This window comes from Polypterus senegalus, chromosome 14 (genome assembly GCF_016835505.1).
Source record: "Polypterus senegalus isolate Bchr_013 chromosome 14, ASM1683550v1, whole genome shotgun sequence".
Classification (NCBI taxonomy): Eukaryota; Metazoa; Chordata; class Cladistia; order Polypteriformes; family Polypteridae; genus Polypterus; species Polypterus senegalus.
In genome coordinates this window covers 29,015,673-29,037,862 of record NC_053167.1, presented here as the reverse complement: position 1 = coordinate 29,037,862, position 22,190 = coordinate 29,015,673, and the positions used below count along the sequence as shown (strand labels likewise).

The window sequence follows — 22,190 nt, the reverse complement described above, 5'->3', positions numbered from 1 at the left end:
TAAATTTTCAGAATATAATTTATGCGTTGTAATTAATGCATTAATAAGTTTTGTTAATTCAGGAGTGCTCTAAATCATTTAAAACTTTAAATGAAAGAAGAGTTTAAAATCACCTTACATTAAAATGAAATGAAAGTCAGATTAGAGACATGTGAATAGGAGTTTTATGCTCATATTTCTTGGTCCAGGTAAGGATTCTTGCTGTAGCTTTCTGAATTTACTACAGTAAATTTAGTCAATTCCACTTGAAAGAAATGTATGGATATTTGTTCCTATCCTGCATAGTCAAATCATGCCATTATTTTCATATATTTATATTTGTGTAATAGAATGGAGTGCTTAGTAGGCTGACAAGAGGTTGTGGTATTTAGTCAGAAGATGAGAAGGTTAAAGGGAAAGCTCTGAAGGAGATACTGTAACTGTATGGCACTAAGATAAAGGAGGGCAGTAAACTATTCTGTTAGACTGGTACACTATGTGGTTTCATAGTTAGAAGGAAGCTGAACCTTTGTTTGTTTTGTACATTTATAATTCTACACTGTATGCTGATTAGCACTGCCATTTCACAGCTGCAGGACCTACAGAAGGTTTCCTAACTTCCCCTTGTAACACACACCAGAAAGTGATCTAATTACTGCAGCAAAGATAAAAGTGTCTCTAAAAATTGCACTAAAGGCAAATGTCAGGCCAGCACAAGAGCTACCTGAGCATGCCCAGTAAGCTCTTGATGAAAATCAATTAAATATTTGAGGTTACACAATGGAAGCAAAGTGCTGAGACATCTAATTTTCAGTTATATATGAGCTGGCAGCCTAATCACAATACTTCTGCTACTTTCTTTTCAAGGCTTGTCTCTATCAGCTGTATTAAAGATATGTATTGTATGGGCATGGCGTGTGCACTACTAGATAGTCTTGGCCATGTCTCGATCTCTTTTTTGTCAGTAGGTTATAAATATGCCACTGGCTGAAGACTTAGTGTCATTGAAAATAGTAAACAATAATGTCATCTTGATCTTTTAGAAAATAAATTCCATACGCCTCACAGTTCTTACAGAAAATAAATATTCAGCCCTCAGGTAAGCTAATGATCCAATCCATCCCTGGGCATTCTGAAAAATTGTCTTGTAAAAGACAAATGTAATGAAAAGATAAAGGTTTGAGGCACCAGTCAGTGAACCCCAAAAGAAAAAAAAACAAGCAAATAGTGACAAGCAAAAATAAGATGTCTTTCCAGGCACAAAACCTATTATACAAGACTGTTCAACCATTGTGAAGTTAGCTTTTAAATATGGTGAGACCGGAAGGGATGAAACCTTTCCCAGAAGTGGACATTTTATTATGGATCCTCTTGTCTTGGATCCTCTAGTCTGTGGACAAAAAACGAGAAGATGTGAATAACAGCGCCCCATCTCTGTTTGGTGTGGAATTACAAAAGTTATTCAAGTTCTGAGAATGCTCTTCATTCATGCATGCATGACACAGTACACAGCAGACACCCAAGGCAGTCTTCACTATTAATTCTCATACATTCTTAATTCTCACATTACTTAGACAAAGGCTGAAGTTGCCCTCAAGAGACGAAGAGCACAACAAAACGTGTAAGCAAGTTTGACTGCAGGCTGTGCAGTCAATGACTTTAGTATTATACTGTCAGGGAAATACTCTGTAAGTAAAAAATAGTCGAGATCACCATTACTAACGTCTCCAAAGAAGCCTGACACAGTCTACCATGCGCATCAATCAGTTCACCTTAACAAGACTGGAGAATATAACAAAGCAATAATCAATAAGGTGGGAGCTTTTGCATAACAAAGTCAAGAAGGAAATCATTTTACACCAACCAGCATAAACTTAAATGGAATAATCTTTAGCACACATCATTCTTTCATATATCTAAAAGTCCCAAAATAATAATAAATACATTAAATGTCTTTGGCAAATATCTATGCCTAAATAAAACTTTTTATGTGTAATACTATGGTTAAAAGTTACAATGTCATATGGTCTCATCTCCGTTAGTAGTGTGCTGGGTACATATGGACCAAATGTCTTAGTTAACCCGGCAGGCACAGAGGCACTTTACAAATTCATATAGAAAGCCTTTTCTTAAAATATTGTAGTAGCCAGCATTGTCACCCTAGGGACGGGTGGGGGCCGCACAGGTGATTGACGGCAGGGTGTTAACAGGTGTGCTGGGCTCTGCATTCTAGTAACCTCTGGAACTTTCTCATCACACCTTTTAAATCAAAGAAGTCTGGAGAATGCAGGGGGAGAATCCAAGGGCATTATAAATACAACTTTGCAGATGATAATGGGGAGAAAGGAAAAGGGACACAGCACGGGACACTGGACGGTGATTGTGAATACTGCGAGAGTGGAATAGCCTGCTTAATGAAGTGACTGTCATTTTTATGGGACGTCTTAAATGGCTTTAATAGCACAATTTCATGCTGCTAGCAGACTGTTGTAAATTATTTGTTGTGGGATAAACACGCCCGTTATTGGGCTTAACTCCTATTCACTGCGTGTCTCAGTCTTTCCATCTTGGTGCTTCTTACAATATATTTAATTGGAATACTTCCAAAAAGGAATCATACTTTTTATACTCAATATTATCTCGTCCCAGATGTTCCTATTGTCTAGTAAAAACAAGCATACAAAGAAAAGTGAAAAATGTGCTGTTTACTGCTTCTGTGGTGATGTTAAATATTTTTATGCAGCAATGTTTTCAGATATAGACAATCAAGGGGGTCCATATTTGTAAAGTGTGTGATTATTTATTGGTTTAAAATTTATTTCACATGCTATTGTATGTTATACACATAAAGTAATAAAGTATCTATCTATCTATCTATCTATCTATCTATCTATCTATCTATCTATCTATCTATCTATCTATCTATCTATCTATCTATCTATCTATCTATCTATCTATCGTAGCTTAAGAGCAAATCACATAGAAACAGAAACTAAAATTTAATCACTAGCATTATACAACATTAACCTAAGACCACCACACTGATGAACAGGTTTTTAAAGTACGGAGATATGTATAGATTCAGCTCTTTTCATTTTTAATTAATTAATTTAGTTTTGTTTTAAATTTAACAGAACATTCCTGCAAAGTCTTGAAATCTCTTGTAGTTCTTCATATCTGTGGCAGAATACTGATATTGTGAATTATTTATGGCATTTAAAGCAGGGCCATCTTAACAACAACATAGGCCCCCAGACAATGAAGTGCACTGCAGACCCTGTTTTGATAGCAAAGCAGAGACATACATAGGCATCAAAAACATTATGGGCCTTTATGCTCCTGGGGCCCCTGGCTAGTCCCTGTTGTGCCCACATGTTAAAACAGCCCTGATTTAAGGAGTTAAATGTCTTAACATTCACACAATTAAACAATTTCTGACAATTTCAAGTCAGATATAAGATATAACATCATATAAAATAATTGGTACATTAGAAGAGGTTTTTCAGAGGAAATTGGTGTATCCAGGATGGATGACTGAAACTGATTGCCAGTGAGAGGAATGACAATGGTAAGAGTCTTAGAGCAGTGGTTCTCAAACTGTGGGGCGGGCCCCCCTAGGGGGGCATGAAGTAACAAAAAGAAAAAAAAAACAAGAGGGAGAAAAAAAAATCCAAACCTACATGGCCCTATGTAAAAAAGTAATTGCCCCCTGAACCTAATAACTGGTTAGGCCACCCTTAGCAGCAATAACTGCAATCAAGTGTTTGCGATAACTTGCAATGAGTCTTTTACAGCGCTCTGGAGGAATTTTGGCCCACTCATCTTTGCAGAATTGTTGTAATTCAGCTTTATTTGAGGGTTTTCTAGCATGAACCGCCTTTTTAAGGTCATGCCATAGCATCTCAATTGGATTCAGGTCAGGACTTTGACTAGGCCACTCCAAAGTCTTCATTTTGTTTTTCTTCAGCCATTCAGAGGTGGATTTGCTGGTGTATTTTGGGTCATTGTCCTGTTGCAGCACCCAAGATCGCTTCAGCTTGAGTTGACGAACAGATGGCCAGACATTCTCCTTCAGGATTTTTTGGTAGACAGTAGAATTCATGGTTCCATCTATCACAGCAAGCCTTCCAGGTCCTGAAGCAGCAAAACAACCCCAGACCATCACACTACCACCACCATATTTTACTGTTGGTATGATGTTCTTTTTCTGAAATGCTGTGTTCCTTTTACGCCAGATGTAACGGGACATTTGCCTTCAAAAAGTTCAACTTTTGTCTCATCAGTCCACAAGGTATTTTCCCAAAAGTCTTGGCAATCATTGAGATGTTTCTTAGCAAAATTGAGACGAGCCCTAATGTTTTTTTGCTTAACAGTGGTTTGCGTCTTGGAAATCTGCCATGCAGGCCGTTTTTGCCCAGTCTCTTTCTTATGGTGGAGTCGTGAACACTGACCTTAATTGAGGCAAGTGAGGCCTGCAGTTCTTTAGACGTTGTCCTGGGGTCTTTTGTGACCTCTCGGATGAGTCGTCTCTGCGCTCTTGGGGTAATTTTGGTCGTCCGGCCATTCCTAGGAAGGTTCACCACTGTTCCATGTTTTTGCCATTTGTGGATACTGGCTCTCACTGTGGTTCGCTGGAATCCCAAAGCTTTAGAAATGGCTTTACCAGACTGATAGATCTCAATTACTTCTGTTCTCATTTGTTCCTGAATTTCTTTGGATCTTGGCATGATGTCTAGCTTTTGAGGTGCTTTTGGTCTACTTCTCTGTGTCAGGCAGCTCCTATTTAAGTGATTTCTTGATTGAAACAGGTGTGGCAGTAATCAGGCCTGGGGGTGGCTACGGAAATTGAACTCAGGTGTGATACACCACAGTTAGGTTAGTTTTTAACAAGGGGGCAATTACTTATTCACACAGGGCCATGTAGGTTTGGATTTTTTTTTCTCCCTAAATAATAAAAACCATCATTTAAAAACTGCATTTTGTGTTTACTTGTGTTATATTTGACTAATGGTTAAATGTGTTTGATGATCAGAAACATTTTGTGTGACAAACATGCAAAAGAATAAGAAATCAGGAAGGGGGGAAATAGTTTTTCACACCACTGTAAGCATTAATTAAAAAAGGAACAAATTGGTATTAGTAGGCTCCTTTCAAAAAAACGTTTTTTGGGGGGCGCGATTAAAACTGTTATGAAACTCGGGCCACAAATACTTAAAGGTTGAGAAACGCTGTCTTAGAGCAACCTTAACGTTATTGAGCAACCAAAGCATGAAGGTTAGCACCATTATAGCCTCACCTGTTCAGAAATGCCATAGGGAGGTGATGTTTGTGTTTTTGCAGCACTTTTTTTTGTTTTTTAGATTACCTTTCTGCTGGTAATAATATTTTAAGAAAGATGTCTAGTTAATCTGTTCATTGTCTACCAGTGTTTCTGCTTTGATAGCATATTGGTGTAATAGCTGATTGTACCTCCGTTAATTTAATGTTAATACAACTATAATTAAGCTGTCTTTGTGCTAGGACATATCATCTAAGAATTTGGGTTCACCCAATCCTGTGCTTGTTTCTTGTTGTTTATTGAAGGTCTGGTTAGGGATCTCCTACTTTGTTTCCTTTCTCTGAATTTTGGCTTGGCATTTTGCTTTTTCTGTCTCTCTGGTTACAAATCTTCAACTTATTTTTGACTAAGTGTTATTTTCTCATCTCTTGCTATAAATTCACTATCACCTTCACAGGTGTTGTAAAATGGAGAAATGAACAAAGAGGTGAAAAACCTCCAAAAAGAGCCACAAATCATCCATCCACTGGCCTGTCCAGAAGAGACACTTCTGGAGTCAATCAGTCCCCAAGTGCAACCAGCAGGCTGTGACCTACACAGGTCTGAAATGGGGAGCTGGCTTTAAAAAATCAAAAGAAATTATTTGACAATAACTGAAGAAGTACAAAAATGGAGAACACAGAAAAAAAAAGCAAAAATAAGACAAACTGGCAGTGTGGTGTAGTGGTTAAGGCTTTGGACTTCAAACCCTGAGGCTGAAGGTTCAAATGACACTGTGTGAACATGAGCAACTCAGTTGACCTGCCTGTGCCCCAATTGGAAAGCCAAAAGAAATGTAACCAGAGGATCATGAATGTTGCAAGTCACCTTGGATAAAGGTGTCAGCCAAATAAGTAAATGAAAATGAAAAGGTCTTCCTAAAATGAAATAAAAACCTAACAAGTCCCAATGCAAAATTCAGAAGCAGAATCCTAGGACATGAGCAAATAAATCACAAAACAGAGAAGATCACAAGGCTTCTCGCAAACTCTCTCTGACTCATTAGAGAGCTAGAGGACAGTCCCAGCAGCACTGATGTCAGGGTAGCCATGCCTCTTAGGCTTCCGCTCACAGAACTCAGAGAATGGACACAAATTTAAGGACTCAGTACATAAACATTAAAACATACACAAACATAGCAGAAATTGCATAAAAAATAAGAAAAATAATAATTCAAAATAAAACAGTGAATAAATACAAGTCAGGAAAAAAGACTGATTGTAACACAACAGGTGGCAGAACACACAATAAAATTAAGTCACATCAACTGTGCCTTCTCTTAAAATAGTAGTTCTAGTTACATATTACAAAAGTATACATTGAAGCATTCCCATTTTAATTTATTTATAATTATCTAAAATTGTTGAGAATGACATATGGGTGCAATTAAATAGTATTTCATTGTGTGTTTTCAGCATTGCATTATAAGGTTAATTCCCAAACAGGAATCCTAAAAACAAAAAAAAAAAACCTCAAAATTCAAAAAGGCACCAATACTTTTAATTAATTAATTTTCTGTAAACTTAATCAAAAATGAATTAATCATAAACCAACCAATGACAAACTAACCAATAAACTAATTAATATTTCAGGGTTTTGATTTGTTGAGAGTTTAAGCATGTTATTTACATTATGCTTTTCATTCACTTTGGCAAACATTGGTCTTATTTTTTATTAGTATTTCACTGATGCCCCCATTTTACGTGTTTTATTTTCACGGCCGTGTCCATATTGTTTATGGCTGCTTGGGCTACTGCTAAAATGCTCGTGGAGGTTGTCTTCAGTGTAATGTCGGGGTTATTACCTATTTAAGATGGTGGCATACTATTGATTGCATGCAGTTTGCTAGATTCCTAAAACCAAACTTTTGTGTGGTAGCTACTGTTAAAAATCTTTCATGGAATTGAGATTTTTTGCATGTTTTTTGTCTTTGCCTTCTGCTTTGCACATCTGGCTTTGTGTACTTGGCATTTATTCATCCTTTAGTTTTGGTGTTGGCTCATTTGATTATGGTTTATTATCTCTTTTTATTTTGGTCCTTGAGACATTATTTTATTTCCCTGTTATCATCTTAATGGTATCAGAACACTTTAACTGAAAAAGAAAAAAAGCAATAAAAGAACCAAAGAAAAGACAATGGGTTTAAAAAAAGGAAAAGGCAAAAAAAAAAAAAATTAAAATGAAATAACCATAAACAAGAATAATGAACAAACTAAGAGTAGAACAAAATTGAATGAACAGGGTAGAGCGGAGAATAAAGAAAAGAACAATTCAAAAAGTGAAATCCTGAAATAGCAAATGAAGGTCTAAGAAATTGAAACAGAATTCACAAAATGGACTAAGAGCACAACCTGGGGAAAATAAAAACACAAAACCAGAGAAAAATAAATTAAAAGTAAAGGATTGAGGAAAACAAAAAAATAAATAAATAAATAAATAAATATGTGCACCCAAACACACAACATTCATGATGCTTTATGCATTTAGCAATGAATTCACTAACATGGTGCTAAGTGATGATTCATACTGATAAGCACAATTTACCAAAGCATTTTTTGCAGCGAATATGCTATGCTTGCTGGTGACCTTGTTCACCAAATATTTTCCAGGAAATTCACCATACTGCACGCTTTTTTTTTCAAGCAAGCTGTGATGCTTTTTGAGACCAGTGTGACTTCACAGAGCTGTTTAGCAGCCATGCACAGAAGTTCCATGCATGCTTATTGTAAGACTGCTTCCCACATGCATTTAAAAAAAAAACAAAACAGTATTTTCATGTGAGGGTTACATTACCTGATCATAATGAGAATATTATGAGTACTGCCACCGGATATATAACATTGATCCTTGTATGCTGGCAGCGGACACCACATGACTAATTTGCATACATTATTAGCCATGGTGTGCCCTTATGAATCAAAACAAGTCTTAATGTAGTCCTCCTTCTCCTCGAATCAGAATGAGACACTGTGAAAAAATAATAACAATGAAAGATGTATTACTGTTTGCCAGGCATTTCTCTCTTCTTGATGGAAGAATGTGCAAAGTGTCTGTAGAGGTAGATGTGAAACAAAAAAGATGTTAAGCTATCCCTGCAGCCGCAACTTCAAACAATGGAATGAGCCAATCCCATGCCGCTGCTTCTTGGCATGGCCAATGTGTACTCAAAGATTGGAACTCTGCAAATGTAATAATATATATGTGTTTTTATTTCTGGCTAGTTTGTGGCTGTTTATTGAACTTTGTGGTTATCATTCTTTGTGTGTTTTTTGTGGTTTGAGGTATTGTGGTACAGTGGTTAGCACTGCTGCCTCACAGCTCAGATCATATTTTTGGACATAGTTTAGTTGGCAGATGCTTCCCTAGTCCTCAGAGACACTTAAAGCACCACGGCTCCATTATAATCCACTCAAAACTAGTTTGGTTCTTTCTTCCCCTTTGTCTTCAATGCATTTTGTGGAGTTTGGTGAACTTCCTAAACTTTTCTATCATTTTGTCGAACTCACGTCGCAGCAAACTCCACAGGGTTCACTCATCAATAGTGATAATAAAGTGAGTTTGTAATTAAAATTAAAGTCTAATTATTCACCGTATATTTCTGGAAACTGATCAACTTTATTACCTGCTATTACCTATTACAGTGGTACAGTGGCTGCTGCCTCACTGATCCAGTGTTCTGAGTTTAGATTCTATGTCTGGTCGTCATCCAAATGAGATTTGTTCTTCTTATGTCTGTATGGATGTTCCTCCCAAATCCTCAAAAATGTTTGTTAGGTTACTTGGTAATTGCAAATTGACCCCATCCTGGAGTGTTTGTGTGGATTGGCCCTGTGATCAACTGGTGTCCTATCCAGAGATGATTCCTGCCTTGAGCCTGAAGTTGTTGGAATAGTTCCTTGCTGTCCATGATCCTAAAGTGGCTTCATAATATTATATATTATTAAATAATAATTTCACTGACTTCCATTTTCTTTTTTGTATTAACAGTTCTGTTAGAAATAAAGTGTTTAAATGAAAGCATACCTTTCCTTAAAATCTAGAATAATGCAAATAAACTAAAACATACCGTATATCCAGAAGGAAAGATAATCACAGGAAGGACACAAGCAGCAAACCATTAAACCTCATGCTCCATTAGAACATCCCACAGGCTTTGTACCCTGTCTATCATATGTTTTAACCTCCTCACTTTCCAAACTACCAAGCACCTCGTTGTCTTTATAGACCATGTCTTCCCTTTTTCTCAACAGTGAGCCTTTGCCCCAGACTCTTCCCCTGGCTTTAAACTTAGTAAGCCACTAGCAAGGGAGGCCATTAAACCCTACCACTTAAGCACTTCTGGACCAAGGCCTACTAATTTTTATTTGGTCAGGAAGAACCATTTGTACGTAGAGGGTCACCAAGTTAAATCTACCTCAAGTAGATGCTTGTGTTTTTGCTTTATTGAGTAGCCCATAAAGACCACATTTTCCAAAGTACTTCCCAGACTGTCTGCTGCCTTTCTGAAACAGCTGGGTCCCACTTATTTCGGGTGGGATATCTGTCCTGCCAGCTGCCAGCCTTTTAAGAACTGAGCTAGTTCAATGCTTTTCTCTGTCTCGCTGTCTCTTTTGTTGGGAGTCAGACTCTCTCTTTCCTTTGAATTTATTTTCACATGTCATTCTTTTTTGACCAGTGCAAATCATCAATGCTTTTCCTATACTATGTTCATGAGAACTGCTGAAAACTGTCCAAAGAATTTTCCCTGTAGCCCATTATAGAGCGTTGGTATCACCACCTTGGATTTGCAGGCCAATGTTCTAGCAATATTGTAGGTATTATATTTACCATCTTTCATGGTTTGGATCTATGTTTACGGGATCCTTTATTTTTGTGGTGCCTATTAAACCCATAGCTCCTTTTTCCCCTCAATGCTAATATTGCATTATGCCACGGCACTAAAGACTATGAATCGTCTGCACACCTTTCATAAATTACCTCTAATTTATTTCAGAAATTGTAGGGCTACCCAGTGATTTAATACTGAGCTGTAAATCATTATGGGAAATGCTGTCACTCCACCACTATTGCTCTACCAGTAGAGTTTTGAGGAACTTCTGTGACCTACAGAGCATCGGGTGTGTGTAGCACTGCTGAAGAATGAAATCTAAACCAGCACAGGAATATCCATGCCACATCACACACTACAATGGATGCCTTTACAACTGTTTTGTAGGACTGGTTGAATGGAGCTGGAAGGGTAAAGGCCATAGTGGAGGTAAAAGAGTTGGTTGCGTGCAACAAGGCCTCATGGAGATTAATAGTTAAAGAGGTATTGGTCAGCTCTACTCTAAGTCACTTTCTAGGGTTTCATAAGATGTTAGCCTGATCTATTAGCCACTCTGCTCAGTTTGATATTCCACTGCCTGTCACATTTCCAAAGGAAGAATAACATTTTCTTCTTTAATGTGTTCTTCTTTCCTCCACTTTGTGTTCATCATTAGATTTCGTGCCATTTCGTCAGTGGTCCCTAGATCTAGACTGCAAAAGCATTGAAACAGAAAACCTCAGGGAATTCGAAGATGCATTTAATATATTAAATTGATATTTTTAAAGGATTAAGGGGATTTAGGTAGAATTAGATGTTGCTGTTGTTGAGACAACATGCACAAGCATTAGAGAACACTTCATGAGTGACATGTTGTATGGTTTAACTAACCTAAATCTGAGTAAAGGTCGGAAGGATGTGAGATGTCTCTTGTGTGGAGTTAGTGTGCTTACCTGTGTCCATTGTGGGTTTCTGTCAATTTCTGTCTACCCTGCAAATGCCCAAGAAGGGTTGTCAAGGTCCAGCATGAGTATGTGTTGTTAAATATATTGACAGCTAAATGTAAAGCTGAATAAAGAGAGCAGGTAAGAAGAATGCTTAGAAGGAAGGCCAACAAGTGTCCAGTGTGTGTATCTTACCTTACAGCTCTACATCACAAGTATATACAGTGCATAACCCAGGTGGGAACACGGAAGCATGCTGTTTCACTTTTGGTCTTTGATTTTCCAAGTAAGTAGCTTTACATCTAAACTGCACTGTACAGTAAGTTGTATGCATCACCATGAAGAACCTGCTCATTTTAGGATATTCAGAATAAAGTGCTTATAAAAAGTATTCACATGTGGAAGTTTCCACATTTTATTATTGTGCAAACATAGTGGATTTAGTATTTTTTTGGCAATTGATTAACAGAAAAAGACTCTTTAATGTCAAAGCAAACACAACTCTCTGCAAAGTGGTCCAAATCAATTACAAATATAAAACAAAACAATCAATTACATAACAATTCACCACCTTCAAGTCAGTATTTAGTAGATGCACCTTTGGCAGCCATGACAGTCTTGGTTCTGTGCACACAGGTCTCTATCAGTTTTGCACATCCCCATTCTTCTCTGCAAAAATGCTGAAGCTCTGTCAAGTTGCACGAGGATAACGAGTGATCATCCATTTTCAAGGCCAGACAGACATTTTCAATTGGACTGAGATCTGAACTCTGACCCTGCCGTTGGCTTTATGTTTGTTGTCTTCCTAGACAAATATCTTCACCCAAAGTGCAGATTTCATGCACACTGCATCAGGTTTTCTTCCAAGGTTTACTGTATTTTACTGCATTGCCTTTTCAGAGCCTGCTGGAGAGAAACATCCCCATAGTGTGATACTGCCACTACCATGCTTCACTGTGGGGATGGTGTGTTTTCGATCATATTTAGCATTCAAACAAGTCTGAAGGCCAAAAAAGTAAATTTTGGTCTCATAACACTATAGAACTCTCTTCCAGCTGACTTCATAGTCTTCATTGCACCTTCTGGAAAATTCTAACTGAGATGTTATGTGCATTTTGCTTTTTTATAGATGCTTTCTCTTTGCCATTCTCCCCATAAAGCTGTGACTGGTGAAGTGCTCGGTCAACAGTTGCTGTCTGCACAGTGTCTAGCTTGGAACTCCTTCACATTTCTCAGAGGTCTTTTGGTGGTCTCCGTCACTAGTCTACTTGTTTCTTTTAATTGAAAGGCCTGATATAGGCAGATTGACAAGTGGCATTCACGTTCCATTTCTTAATGACTGATTTAACTGGAATCCAATGAATATTCAGTGACTTTATCCCCATCCCCTGACTTGTGGGTTTCATGGAGTTGCTTAGAGTGTTGTTTTGTCTTCTTTGTGTAGGTTAGGCCGACATAGTGACTCACCACAAGCTGGACCTTCAGATAAGGTGCATTTATACTGCAATCAGTTGACTCCCATGTCTACAGAGTGGTGGTCTTCGTTTAACTAATTATGTGACTTCTAAAGTTAATCGGAAGCACCAGTGATAATTTCAGTGTGTAATATAAAATGGGGTTAATTCATATGCAATCTTTTGTGTTTTATATTTCTAATTAATTTAGACTACATTTTATACCACATCTTTCTTTTGATTGATCTCAATAGAGTCAAATTAAATCAGCTATGATTCAATACTGTAGCAGAGTAAAATGTGAAAACTTACAAGGGGTGAATCGGTTTTATAGGCAAGTGCTCACAAAGTGAAACAATAATAACACGCTGTGTCACATTATTTGTATTTAAATTAGTTGTGGTGATGGGTAACTATATATAGATGATGCTATAGTGGTGTTATAGTTGTTGCAAACTTTTGCAGTTCCATTTTCAGCCCAACAACAAGATCTCTGCAAGAAGCAGGCCACCTAAAGTGCTAAGAGGTGGTACACCCACAAAGAAACTGCAGCAGGTTGCACTCCCACCCAGGGTTTGCTAAGAAATGTTCCAGTTTTCATGAATCACCCCTATCTAATACTGACTGCCAGCCCAATCAGCTTCAGCATCAACCAAGGCAGACTGTACATGATTTCAGTTCATTTTTCTTTCCACTTTTTTAAGGGCAAAAATGAGTAAAAAAATCACTGCCAAGACGCTTGAAAGACATTTGAGATCAGATGATACATGGCCATTTTAAATCAACAAAGCCTGCAATGTAATCAGCCTTCCAAGTGGAACCTAAATAATGGGGTTTTGGAAAGAGCCGGGATTGACCTGAGGAGGCCAGGCATCCGAATGAGCATTACCTCCACTTGATGACAGTCGATAGAGGTGAATCAGGCCACAGGTCAGGGTTCACTGACAGCAGGCACCATGACAAATCACGCAAAGGTCAAAGGTGCCCCTGTAGTAGAAGAGGTGAGGGGAGATTAGCTTAGATCACATATTCCCAAAGGCACCATTGCTTCCTGAATGGTGGGATGACAGTATTTTCATAAGGACAGCACCTCAGCAAGGAACTGGCAAATCTTACTGCTAAATTAAAAACCAAAGGGAAATGTGTACATAAACAGGAAATCACCCAGGACTAAAACTCAGAGATGAGTGGGAATGGCAGTTGGTGTCAATTGAGACTGAGAGTTGAGTTACACCTCTCAGTTTTTATAGCCTAACCTCAAAGCCATGGGGGAAAGAAGTCCTTGCAACTGTTATTTCTATCTGTTCTCCAAGATCACTTTGTTCAAACTGATAAAAACACAGATTATCATCTGAACAGCAGGTGGACTTTTTCAGAAAGTGTGAACGGTATGGGAGTACAAATCAGTTAAAGGTGTTTGAAAGCCTAGAAAATAACTGAGTTAGCCTTGTGAAACTTTTATTAAAAGAAGAAATGTGACACAGTAAACCCTCTGTAGATTCAAATGAACTTGAAGAAAATATTTTTGAAGGAAGTTCTCCTAGGCACAGGACACCTGAAATCATGTTGACAGACTAGAGTTTGAGAGAAACGAAGACCAAGGGAAAAAGCAGTTCTGTCTTTGTTAGCATGACCCTTACAGTTGATTGCCATCAATATATGTTTATTCTTCATTACTCCCACATGACACAACTTTGTACAGTCATCTCAATAGTTAACTTTTGATATCCTCATATTGTGATTTTTTTATTCAAGAAGGAGAACACACTGCATGCTGGTGCTGCACCAAAACTGAAGTTAGCAAAGTGAGTAACCCAGTCTTGTTACTCCTATAACCATACAAACATACATACCTAAACCTACTGACACATTGTTCAGGATGAAGTGAGACCAATGGAGACGTGCACTCATCTATATGGGCTTCTTCTAACACCCCAAAGATGTTCATTTTAGGTTATCCAGAACTTGTGTGGGTGTTTGTGAATGTGTGTTCTGTGTTACAGTGGCAGCCTTTCAAGGATGATTCTTGACTTCACACACACACATGCACACACACACACAGACTTTAGCATTTTATTATATAAATTCTTAGGCAGTCAAAACCAGGGTGTCTGGGGTCTGCCCCAGGTCTTGTTTCAGTATCTGGTAAAAAACGATGTACAAGGCCTTCTGAGGGTTACATGGTTAAAATATCGATACATCTGATGAAGACTGTACAGCTGGAATGTTGTTTAACCAACTTTCCTTTTTAGCATGGAAATACCCTTATACTTTTTTTTTTTGCCTATATATAGATCTATTTAGTATTGAGCAGAGCAGACTGTTTGGAGACCTAACCCAGGTATTTAAAATCCACAAAGGCGCTGATAAGCAGATGCAGCCAAATTCTTTCAACTTAATGGTGAATCATGTGTTTGACACCAATGGCTATTAAAGTGAAGTGCACTTAGGACTGAGGCAAGGAAGTACTTGTTTACTTCACCTTTACTTCTATCTATCTATCTATCTATCTATCTATCTATCTATCTATCTATCTATCTATCTATCTATCTATCTATCTATCTATCTGCAGGTTTACTTAATTTGAACATCAAGATGGAATCACTTGACTGAGCTTTTAATTTTAGTTGGTTTGTTTTACATCCTTTAGTATAGCAATAGTTGTACATGGCTAGCAGAGGCTCAGCTAGGACAGAAATCCAAGAGCTCAATATCCATGGGTACTTTAAAGATGAGCTGGACATTTTCTTAAGTAGGCTGTTGAAAGAGAGAGAGAGAGAAATCAACCTGGGTTTCCCTTTGATGGTCACAAGAGCATAAAACTAAAGTTGTTACATGGAGCATAATTAATAATAATTCCTGTAGTGACAAAGTTGAAATTCAATTTTGTTTATTCCTTGATATTAGTTCCTGATCCTGAAATGAATTAATAAGGTTTACTGCTCCAGTAGATTTTATTCTCCATTTTTTGTTTATATCCATTAAAAAAACATTTTTGACATCTGCCATAAAACATATGTTCATCACTGCTACATGTTAAGATGGTCAATAAATATAGAAGAAGTTTCCGATGAAAAATCTGATATCCTGGGCACCTTAAAAGTGGTGTCACAATTGGGCCAACAAAGGATGCACAACATTGAGCCAGCACTTGAAGATGTTGTGAGGGTGAAGCGCTGTGTTCTTCAAGTATCTTTATGTGGCATCATACTTTTTTGATCCCATGGGGAAATTTGCAAGACTTAAATAATTATGTAGGTATACTTTACCTTTTTAAAATACAAGATCTGAGAAGAAACAATAAGGTGGAGTAAAGATGGATACTGTCAAGTTAGATATATAAATCCTCAAAAGCAGGTGATGTTTTTCTAGTTTATCTTTGACGGTGTGAGTGCTCCACTCCTGTTTGCCCCACTCTCTATATGATTGGGAACCACCCTCTGTGCCCCCGTTTGCAGTTTTTATACTAACTGGCATCTTTTTGCAGTACCAGGCTCCCCACCACAGTAGACTACACCTGTTTATAATTATTTAGATGGGAAAGCTGCTCGGTATTTTCATATTGAAAGAAAACACATTTCTACACTGTATTAAAGGCATACAAATCTTACAAAAAATTGGTGTCAAAAAGGAAAAATCAAACAACTGATTGCACCAGGAGGGAATACTTAGGGAATTAGCTGTTTTCTGTTTGTTTTTTTAAATTAAACTAGAAAGTTTAGTTAAATTTATTTTTTGTCTTTTTCAGTTGCAAAAATGTAATGAAATACTTTTGTGTGATATTTTCTGTTGTGTTACGAAAACTGAATTTGAACAGGTTTTTAGTTTTTTTGTAACTGTGACTCATTAATATTTGAACTGTTATAAGTCCATTCTAAATGTTTTCGGAGATTTTGAAAATGTTTTGAGTTTGAAAGAATCACACAGTTCAGAAGGCCATTCTACAGGTGCACTCTTTCGTTCTTTATTATTATTTGGTTTTGTTATAAACTGTGCACTTGGGCTCAAGCCCTAGTCAATATTAGAGAATAAACTAACATGACTCTTGTTTTTCAGGTATCAAAGAAACATCACACATGCTAAACTGCAATTGTGAGTACTGTACTAGCTCATCAAAGGAAGGAACGACCCACGAGGAAATCTTAGAGACAAAGTCAAGCACACCGCACTCCCCTACAGCTGTGGACCTTGTCTCCATTTCTGAGGTGAGGAGAATTTCATTGGAAGGCCAAGTACTGGCTGATGTAACTGTTGTGCTATGGTTCCGTTTCATTTCTTTTCTTGAGAAGTCCTGCCTTTTCTTAATGAATGAGGGTCCTGTGTATTACTCAAGACTGTAATTTAATTTCTTAAATAGAATACCCATATTTGTTATATGCATGCTACCCCATGTAATTTGTGGTGATGGCCAAAAAAATGCAATCTTATGTTTTTATGCAAAATGGAGATTACAAAGTTTCTGATATAAAAGGGGTATATGGTGACTAATGCTGGATGACAGTAAACAAAATCAAAAGTCCATGAAAAAATCTGACATTACTCACATCTAATAATCCACATGTCACACCATCCAATTACATGCTCACAATGTTCCAAATACATGTGTTTTTACTAAAGTATTAAATTGTTTAGTCCTCCTGTGGTAGACCACCTAAAGCTACAGCATGTTGCCTGTTGGACAAAGATTGGAGTGGAGGATAAAATTGTTTGCCTGACCCACAAGGCTTATTCTCATCTGGACAAAGCTGGCAGCACTGTGAGAATTATGTTTTTTTTTTATTTCTCCAGCACCTTTAGCACCATCCAGCCATCCCTGTTAAGGGGTAAATTCAGAGATGCACAGGTGGATGAGCCTGTGGTATCCTGGATAATGGACTATCTGTTAGGCAGACTTCAGTTTGTGAGACTCAAGGACTGTGTTTCCGATATGGATGTAAGCAACACTGGAGCACCACAAGGAACAGGCCTGTCTCATTTTCTCTTCACTCTGTGCACCTCAGACAATAAATACTATAACACAGAAAATCTCAGAAGATTCTGCACTTACTTCTTGTATTGATAAAGGGGATGAGACAGAATATAGAACTCAGGTGGAGAACTTTGTTTCTTGGTGCAAAGAGAGTTTTCTGCATCTTAACAACAGCAAAATCAAAGAACTAGTTATTGACTTTCACAGCACCAAAGTCCCTCTATGTCTGGTTACTATTCAAGGAGTAAATATAGAGGTGGTGCACTCTTACAAGTACTTGGGGGTTCACATTAATGACACCTTGGACTCATCTCGTAACAAAGAGGAGTTATAAGAAAGGGCAGAGCTGATATTTTTTCCTTAGGAGACTGCATTCCATTTATGTGGGTAGTGGCATCTTTCACGTTTTCTATAACTCTGTGATGGCCAGTGCAATCTTCTATGCAGTGGTGTGCTGGGCTGGTAACATCACTTCAAGAGAGTCCCACCGAATCAACAAGCTAAATAAAAGAGTAAGCTCAGTTATGAGACACACTGTGGACCTCCTGGATGTTGTAGAGAAGAAGAGAATAACAACAAAACTGAGTGCCATTATGAACAATTCTGCACATCTTCTCTCTGACACACTGACACTGAAGACTTTCAACCAATGAATTATTCAGCAGAAGTGTCAAGAAATGCTACTCAGGTTCCTTTATACCAAAAGCAATAAATCCGCATAATGCCTCATTGTGACTGCAAAAGCCAAGTTAGAAGTTTTATATTTTCATTTTCTTCCATTTTACTCATTCTGGTGAGTGTTCAGAATGTAGTGTGTGTGTGTCTATCTATCTATCTATCTATCTATCTATCTATCTATCTATCTATCTATCTATGTATTGTGGCGGACTGCCAGGGCCCTTACCTGGCCGGGACGCCTTGATATCGGAAGGACCAGGGGAGAGAGCTTATTTTGGACACTATCTCCCCTGGAACTCTAGAGGGCAGTCCCCTCTGGATTGCAGTAGGGTCATAGGTTTGAAGCATAAAAGCTCAACCTTGCTGGGGCCCGTGGACATCTCCAGAGGGCACCTGGACATTTGCTGAGCCCTGTTTGGCAGTACTTCCGCCACACTGGGAAGTGCTGCCGGAAGAAGCTCATTGGACACCTAGACAGGTGGATACCACATTTGTACATTTATCTAATGGCTATGGCTCCACCTGACATGCTGGCAGAGGTACCACTAGGCATTCATCATGTTCAAGGTAATATCAGTGACCAGGGACTATTATGATTTTCAGGCTTAAAGCCATCACTGTGTCCATTACTTCTAACTGGCATGGGATGTAGAATTCAATCAGTTCTGGGTGTACTATTTTAGTGATCCTCTCAAGTCAGCAGGAGTGGAGTACAGAGGACCTCTGAACCTCTGAACAAACTACCAACTATATCAGTTCCAAGGTGTGGATTGATCCTCCAGGGTGCTAGTAAAGTTCATCACCTGTGTATATATTGCAATCAAACTAACCAAGTCTCTGGTGCTAAAGAGTGAGAGAAAGCAGTCTAAAAGCTTTGATGTTCTTGGAGGTGTTTCCATTCCTACCAGTTCATTGAAGCTGGTCTAAGGCCTTCAGCTTTATACTGAGGAACATTATATCTCTCCACAACACTAGTCATGTGCTAGAGTAATTGTCACAATCAGTTAGTAGTTCTGGGCTACCAGGCAAGTTCAATGTTTCCATGGATTCTGTACCTCCTCCTTGTGTGCAATATCTCACTATTGAAATATCTGAGAAACAGATCATCAACTACCTACCTCTGCAAGTAGCTAGGTCTTCCAATAAGTCTGAGGACCATCACTTTGTACAGTTAAAGTTCCAATTTGAGGCCCAATTAAAGAGTTTATGGCCATCTTTCCAAGGGTGGAGCGACTATATGGGCAGTCCAAAAACCTGAAGATTTAGCTGATCAGAGTGAGGAGGAGCAAACCATAGACTGGTCATGCTGCTTGGACAGTGGTCGGATCTAATCAGTCCTGTCTGGGTTGCTTGTGTGACAATGTCTGATGTTGAAAGACCTAATGACCCCAATGTCTCCAACTGTCTTAAAGATGTATATTATAATCAACTAATAAAAACAGCCAGAAATGCATATGAGCAAGCAAATGCCGAAAGACTGAAGGCCTGATGTGTGGACCCCCATTCACAAATTATACAGAAGTGCAGCACAATCCAGTCTTAAATAAATGACAAATGTTTCAGCAGCAGAAATGAAAAACAGACCGTGGACCCACTATTTCACAAGGCCTCAACACAGGCCAAAATGCTTGCTCTGCTCGTTCTCATGAAAAAGAATACTTGGCAATTCAGAGAAATCACAAAAAATAAACGGAATAATGAGCAATTATAAAGTCCTCTTTCTTTCTGTAGCTCTCAGCAAAAGCATACAATGTGGCACTGACGATTTTATAAAATGAAGAATAAAGACTAGTCATTTTTTCCATGGGCTGAACTCCCATGATGGAGGATAAGTGTATCTAACCTATACTGAACCACTCCATCGCTGTTACTGGTGCTCTGCTCTCTTGGCTTGAATGACACTAACAGATGCAGACTCTCTCTAAGGCATAACTATTTCAATCCATAAAAAAGTGACTTTTTATATACTGAACAAATAAACAGCTAAATATCCTGGACTGTGTCTTTGATAGTTTGGTTTAACGTTTATTTGTTAAACACCAAAAGTCATTATTAACACATTCACTCATTTTACAAACCCAATTTCCTTTTATAGAGCAATGGAGGGCCAGGACCAATGCCAACAGAACTGGATAAAAAGCTGGAGCAGACCCTAGATGTAATGTTAGACCACTGTGGATTGCACAAGCATACGTTTTGCTTACTATGTTTTTTTTTCTTTACTACAGGAGATCAACTCAAAAGAACTGCAACTTGTCAGCTGGAAAAAGAAGGATACTTCCTCATCTCTTGACTCTAAGAACCCTGCAATTGACTCATCACTTACTGGAAGTCCAACCTGTGAACAATCTGTGCTAACTAGAGTGTCCTGTGAGCATTTGCCTGGAACATCACTGGAGGGAAGTGCCATCTCAAGCTCAAAATGTGCTAATGTATTTAAAACGACTAGATGGGCTGACCAGGTTTTCAACAAAATACACAGAGACTCTCATGATGCCCCTAACTCTTTAAGAAGCAAGCATTCAGAAAAAGTGGTGCAGGGTAGCATGGCATTGCCATTGAGCAGTAGTAATGAGACTATATCAGCAGATGGCCCTAGTGGCACAGTCCTTCAGAGTGAGGAAGTCAATTCTTCAAGGAATGATCTTCAACCATCTACCAGAAATACCACAACCACCATGATGGACTTAGATACAAGTAGCAGTGATGATGAGGGCAAGTTAATTATCGAACTCTAGAAGCAGATGTGTTGGCACAGCAGCACTGACACTAAAACGATCCAATATTTTGGGTGGATTGGTGTCTGCTTTTAGTAAGCAGCCAAGGGACTCATAAATACTCATTTGGCCTTCTGTACAAAGCTGACATCAGTGCATACCATAATATGGGATTTTCAGTTTCTTTTATTGTCTGCTTTCTGGATAATCTTTTGCTTTCACAGATTGTGTACTTTACTTATGTCACTTCCTAAATGAAATATTTCAAATAAATCAAACATGGCAAACAAGTTGGTGTCACCAATGTGTGTGTGTTTTTACACTCTGCATATTTCATATATGGAAGAATGGTTGCTTTCATGGAAAATGACTGACGTCTAGTTTTCAATGGAAAAATATGCTTTGATTACCCTAAAACGTGCTTAGAGCATTTTTAGAAAGATATATATCCATGTGTTTGTGTGTCTGTGGGAAAATATTTGTGGACATTGTTACTCAAGAATGAATAGATTGATTGTTATGAAATTTTGTTGAAACCATCACTCAACAGATTTAAGAACTCTCATTATGTTTTGAGTCAATTCCATCTTTTCAGCTTCGAGCTTTTCAAACTCAAAACAGCCAAAGCACTGCTAAGAAAATTTACAAATGTGGCATATGCCTTTTAGGACTTAAGAAAGAAAGGTTTGTATCAATTTTGAGTTTAATTTGAAGCTTGAGCTTTGACCTTTTAAAGTTCAAAACTTTCAAACACTGCAGTTGGCTTCTTGCATATCCTTTGGTAAATACACCATATACAGGTATATGTATTCATTTTCACAGTGGAGAAAGCCACATTAGATTTCTTTTCTTGACAATTCTGTGGATACGTTTACAAAATAAAACTAATAGCTCTTACTTTTGGAATTACTGTTTGGTACAAAATGAGACTGGGAGGACAACAGTAAGAAGAGGAAAAAAAAATCTCTTAACCTTTAGGGTGCCCAGACAGAGACTGTAGAAGAGGATACATTCTAGTAATGAGTGTGTGGCCAGATAAAAAACATTTGCTTAAAGATGACCTTAGTTCTTAGCTCTGACAATTAGTATGGGCTGTCCATAAGTAAAGACCATGTAAGGAGACAACTGAGGAAGCTACACACAGGAAAAGCTGTGGTACCAGATAGAGTCACTCCTCGGGTTGTCATGGCCTATGCTGATCAACTTTTTTGCATCCTCTGTTACCTGATCAGTCTGTCCCTATGTCCTGCATTGAAAATATCAGGCATTGTTCATGCTCCAAAGAAGGCTGGCACCTCTTCACCTAATGACTATAGAACAGTGGC

General features: G+C 38.1%; 1 protein-coding gene across 1 annotated transcript in view; it reads left to right on the top strand.

Annotated features, from left to right (window-relative positions):
• The window catches only part of LOC120514611, a 37,857-nt gene extending 16,702 nt beyond the window's left edge, over positions 1 to 21,155 (top strand). Inside the window, exons 3-4 of the mRNA XM_039735091.1 lie at positions 16,558 to 16,706; positions 20,377 to 21,155. Of these exons, the coding sequence (XP_039591025.1) occupies positions 16,578 to 16,706; positions 20,377 to 20,886 (639 nt within the window). The 5' untranslated portion in view covers positions 16,558 to 16,577 and the 3' untranslated portion in view covers positions 20,887 to 21,155. The remainder of the gene's footprint in view (positions 1 to 16,557; positions 16,707 to 20,376) is intronic.
• Positions 21,156 to 22,190: the final 1,035 nt, after the last annotated feature.